This window comes from Chaetura pelagica, unplaced genomic scaffold, assembly GCF_000747805.2.
Source record: "Chaetura pelagica isolate M959 unplaced genomic scaffold, ChaPel_1.0 scaffold387, whole genome shotgun sequence".
In the NCBI taxonomy this organism is placed as follows: domain Eukaryota; kingdom Metazoa; phylum Chordata; class Aves; order Apodiformes; family Apodidae; genus Chaetura; species Chaetura pelagica.
In genome coordinates, this window is record NW_009954101.1 from 248458 (window position 1) to 253562 (window position 5105).

Genomic DNA, 5105 nt, shown 5'->3' on the forward strand with positions numbered 1-5105 from the left:
TTGCTGATAAAAATCAAACTTATTTTGGATTAGCCTAAGTAGAAATGAAGAGAGGCTGGTCTCTGCTAGATATTCAATACAGGAATCAGAAAAAAAATGAAGTTGCGAAGTATTTTTAAAATATATCACATCACGTGTCCCTTTCACAACATTTTGCATCTATTTTGTTATTTTTAAGGGATGAGGGATAGACACGTTTGAACATTGCATATCTTCAGATCCTTTGTACCTGCCATTAATTGGAGAACAGTAATTTTTACAGATTGATAGCACACAATGACCTGAAGCACTACCACTACCAGTTATGACCCAACACGGGTTGTCGTGGTTCTTTTATCCGAGAAAAAGCTTTTGAGGAGAAATACCTGCCCAACACTAACCACAAGAAGAATGATTGCTTCCCCTATTGACCAGTAGGCCACCCTTGTGTTTAAATCCTCTGCTCTGCTGCGGCCCTGCGCCTCCCTCAGGCGGAAGTGAGTCTGGTAGTCGATGACAGACTTCAGAGCTTCATGGATTGAAACACATGCAGACTCCATCTAGAGAAGCAAACACACCACTGAATTAAGAACCTTTCTAGTGCTTTTTATGTGAAGCTTTGTACTTTGATATTTAAAACTAGGCTGCATGTAACTTTGCAGGCTAAGGATTAACTCAGCCCGTTGTCAGACTGAAACTGAAAATGCAGTAAAATTAACTTAATTGATCAAACTCTATACACAGGAATGTGACAGAATATTCAATACAGAAGTGGGCAATACTGCAGATTTAATAAAAAGCAACAAGCTCTAAGACCAACTAAACAAATCTTAAATTCCTTTATATTCTGGTTCAAAATGAACACGAGAAACACTTTTGTAATGCCAGTGTTCCCCCAGTTAAGTCCATACATACCAGGAAAGCAAACAATGGTTTGTAGCCTTAAGGTACACACACAAGATGTATTAAATGCTTCCATGTTTCACAAGCATGACATCCATTGTGCAGTTCTCACTCAAGTTGTACAACATCCTAAAAATGCTGCATTACTGAACTCAACATGGTCTTCTGGAAAGAGACTCCTCTTCTAGTCACATATGAAAAAAGTGCTTAGAAGGACAGTTCTGTCCTTCTGAGCTTTCCAATGTTGCTGAATGATCTGTCACATAAATGCAGTGTGTATGCTACAACCCACTGAGAAAGTATTTTTTAATGTATCTTTCCCCAGAAGCTGCAAGGGGCTGCAGAGGTGCTAGAACCAGGAACCTGCCAAAACCCCTCTCCTGATGCCAAGATAGCAAAAGGAAAACCAGACGTTATCAGAACACACAGACTGAACAGAATGCAGACTAAAGCTGGGAGGAGAGATTGATAGATAGAGGATCAAGAATCAGAATACGAAGTAAAGCAGAGCAGAATGACAAGAAGGAAGAGTTAAGAGCTGTAGTTAAGTTCACATAAAGTCATCTACTCACTACAGACCTCAGTTACTGTAGGCTTAAGTGGGGTACATCCCAGTGAAAGTGGCATTTGGGAAGCACTACTTATACCCTTGAGTCCAGACCAGCCAAACAGTGACCATATCCACCATTTTTTAATGGTTGTTTAAAGCGGTGTTTGGTGATGGTTATAACGCAGGAACATTAGTGGGAATTCATGAAGCAAGTGCTCTGAGGACAGTTTTGATGACTTTAGATTGGATAGAGGTGGTACAAAACTATCTAATCCTAAGAATAGAATCATAAAGCACTGACGCTTCACAGTGTCTTATAGAGAACAAACAGGTAGAAACCAGCTAAATATGGCTGATCTTGTTTATTTTGCTAGAATTTCCTTATCCCTACTAGAAATGGAAGCTACATAAGAGGTCAACTTAAGTCCTTCCTCAAAAAAGACATTTTCAAAGTTTCTCCAGTTTGGAAATTTTGAAAACTCCAATCCACTGGTATTTACAGTTAGTGAGATCCACACTGTGAGAGGTACAGAACCATGCCATTGAAAGGAAGTTCCCTTAACAAAACAAAAAAACCCACAAAACAAACAAACAAACAAGAAGAAAATAAGATAGCAGCCTTGAGTTTAAGGTTTAAATTAGTACCCTAATTTTCTCTTAAGCACTTGGTGATTCCTTCTCAGCTCTACTATATGTAAGTCCTATCTTCAGAAAGACAATTTGTGGTAATTCTGATGATTTTAAAAGGTCCAATCCCTTGATTTTCAAAAGTTACATAGATATACCATGCAGCTAAACTTAAAAAATCCCATCACCTCCACCTACCAGTTGCTGTCAAACACAAAAGCATGTTACCTGGGTAAGTGCAGTTACTCTGTTCTCACTAGGAAAAAGCGGTGGATCTTCCCCAACCTGGAAATCGAAGTACACAGTTTTGTGTGTGAAAGTAGAGAATTCATTGCTGAAGCAGAATTTGTATGTTCCATTTCTGGATGCAGTAAAGGTGAAGCTATCATATTGTTTCTTCATCTCTTTGTACAGCACAATGCCATCAGGGTCTTCCAACCGACAGTCAACATCATAATGACCTCCAGTGATCACCTGAAAACAAAAACAAAGAAATTGTCTTCTTAACAAATGAGGCATTTATACACTTCTTCTAAGAAGGATTATTTATCAAATCGCACTAAGAAATATTGTGCTTTATTAAATGTTTTAAAATATAATGCATTAATTTGGAAATCTTTCAAAGCAGGCCTGCATTACTTCCTTACAGAAGACTTTCAAAATACTTTTAGGCTCAGGATGTGTCACGTCAGCTACACTTTCAAAGAGTTTGTGTTTAATTGCTTTGTTATAAATAACCAGTCTGCAGCAAAGGCTACAGCAGATGACACCTGATGGAGTGGCAAAGACATTACTGTAACAAATCAACTGCTTTCTGCATCCACAAGTCCTCCATGGAATTGATTCTGCCAGCTGAGATTGCTAGCATGCAGTAAGCTCCTTTCTGTCACTACCCTGCTGGGTCAAGCTGCTTTAGGCTGCAGGAATGGCGTCCGACCAGTAGAGCAGGTATTGCAGCCCGGCCCCTTCTCCTGTGCCTGTGCACAGCGAAATGTCTGGGGGCGGGGAGGAGGAAGTGTCTGCTGCCTCCCTCCCGCACAGTTAGCCACAGCATTTCTTCCCAAAACCAGCACATCCGGATAACGCCTAAACAAATGACTCAAAACTTCGAATTTTTTCAGGCTTTGATTGTTGTTGGTCTACAGCATAATGCTTCGTAGACTTGCTGCCCCACCTCTGCAGAAACACTAACCTAGGTAGCTTAGCTGTTCACAAGTAGGGTGTTCCCGACGACTCTTAAGCTAGTAATTTTACACTTAATCCTTGCTCCAGACTCCTTGCTTTTAAGATAAAGCGTGCTGAAAGAGGAAGAGACTTGTATCTGAAGGCATGCTCATTTTATACGTGTGCAGAAATCTCTGAAATATTTGAGTATCTGAGTGTCTGCACTTCAGTTCACATAGTACTATTTAAGCTCACATCAATTTATTTAGGTATCAAGTTACATTAACGATGCAACTAAAATAAGAAGAGATTTGAGCAGTTTTAAAAACATTTAAGTTGGCAAGCAGTGTCTTCTCAGCTTCTTCCAAAAATATGTCAGGATACTAAGAACAAAAGCAGTTTTGGATGTTGGGATCTCTGAATGTCTCTCCCTGGATGTCTGCATTTACTTGGGATTTTGACAGAGAAATGGTTGGAAGGAAAAACCAAAGGAAGATTTTCTATAATGAAACAAAGGCTCATTTTTGAAGTATGGGATCAAATTTGACAGGGCTGTGCTTTTTACCAATTACACTGAAGTCATTCACATTCAGTTCTACCACACAACCTGAAAGGACCAGTTTACATATATATAGTAGAGATTAGCCAGAGCTTTACAGATCCCCTAGGATTCGTTCTCACAGACCTTGTTTGTGCCTTTTCTCAGCTCTAAAGAGGTACAGCCACAGGACAGGCACACAGCCCTTCAGCCTACTGGTGGTTGGCCCAAGCCAGACTTCACTTTTAACAGTGCTACTCCCTCCTGATCAACAACAAAAGTGACAACAGCAGGCTTATCTGTCCAGCAACCTCCCGTGGTATCCATTTCAAAACAGGGGGCAAGTACTGCACGGAAGAGGCTTTCTGAAAGTAACATGCAGGGAGAAGAAACATTTGGGTAGGGAAGAAGGTGTATCTAGGGAAGAACACACAGGACAGACTAACAAGGGCCAGTATTTGGCTGCAACATTCCCCCAAGTATGAAAGGCGGGACAGCAGCTGAGGAAGAAAAATGCACAGGACTTCACCCAAGAAAAGCCAGACCACAGAAACCTCTTCAGGAGGCCCCAAAAGCAAACGTGCTTCCCACTGTCAAGGATGAATTCTCTCTCATGTTGCTGCAGCAGTGTTGGTGACTTCACCAGCTGCAGTGACAGACTGAAAGGTCTGAACTCTGCCAAGACACTCAAAAGCACCAAAACTGTCAGGGCTCTTTGCTCCATACATCCTCAAAGCTGTGCAGTGTGCACTGTCATGATGGCTCCATGTTCAGACTGTTAGAAACTGGTAAAAACAAGACAAACTGTGTAGCCTCACTTAATATGTTCATTAAGCCACAGTCACAGAAGCACAGAATGGTGGGGGGTGGAAGAGACCTGTGGAGATCACTGAGTCCAACCCTGCTGCCAGTGCAGGACCACCACAGAATCTAAGGCACCACTTAAAAATGCATCCAGAAGGGTCTTTAAAGTCTCCAGAGGAGACTCCACAACCTCTCTGGGCAGCCTGTTCCAGTGCTCTGTCACCCTCACAGTAAAGAACTTCTTGTAGAAGTCGAGGTGGAACTTCCTGTGTTGTAGTTTGCATCCATTGCCTCTCATTCTATCACTGGCCATGACCGAAAAGAGATTAGCCCTCCCTACTTGACACCCACCCTTCAGATTATTTGTAGACACTAAAAAGATCCCCTCCCAATCTTATCTTCTCTAGACAAAAGAGCCCCAGGTCTCTCAGCCCTTCCTCATAAAGCAGGTGTTCCTCTCCTAATCATTATCATGGCCCTGTTGGACTCTCTCAAGTCTCTGTCCCTCGTGAACTGGGGAGCTCAGAACTGGGCACAATA

General features: G+C 41.7%; 1 protein-coding gene across 1 annotated transcript; it reads right to left on the reverse strand.

Moving 5' to 3' along the window:
- Positions 1–128: 128 nt before the first annotated feature.
- Positions 129–4878, reverse strand: LOC104392919 (transmembrane emp24 domain-containing protein 7-like). Its single transcript, XM_010002356.1, has 3 exons — positions 4795–4878; positions 2288–2533; positions 129–539 (listed from the first exon to the last, which is right to left on the reverse strand). The coding sequence occupies exons 1-3, from the start codon at positions 4876–4878 to the stop codon at positions 303–305; spliced, it is 567 nt and encodes a 188-aa protein (XP_010000658.1). The 3' UTR covers positions 129–302.
- Positions 4879–5105: the final 227 nt, after the last annotated feature.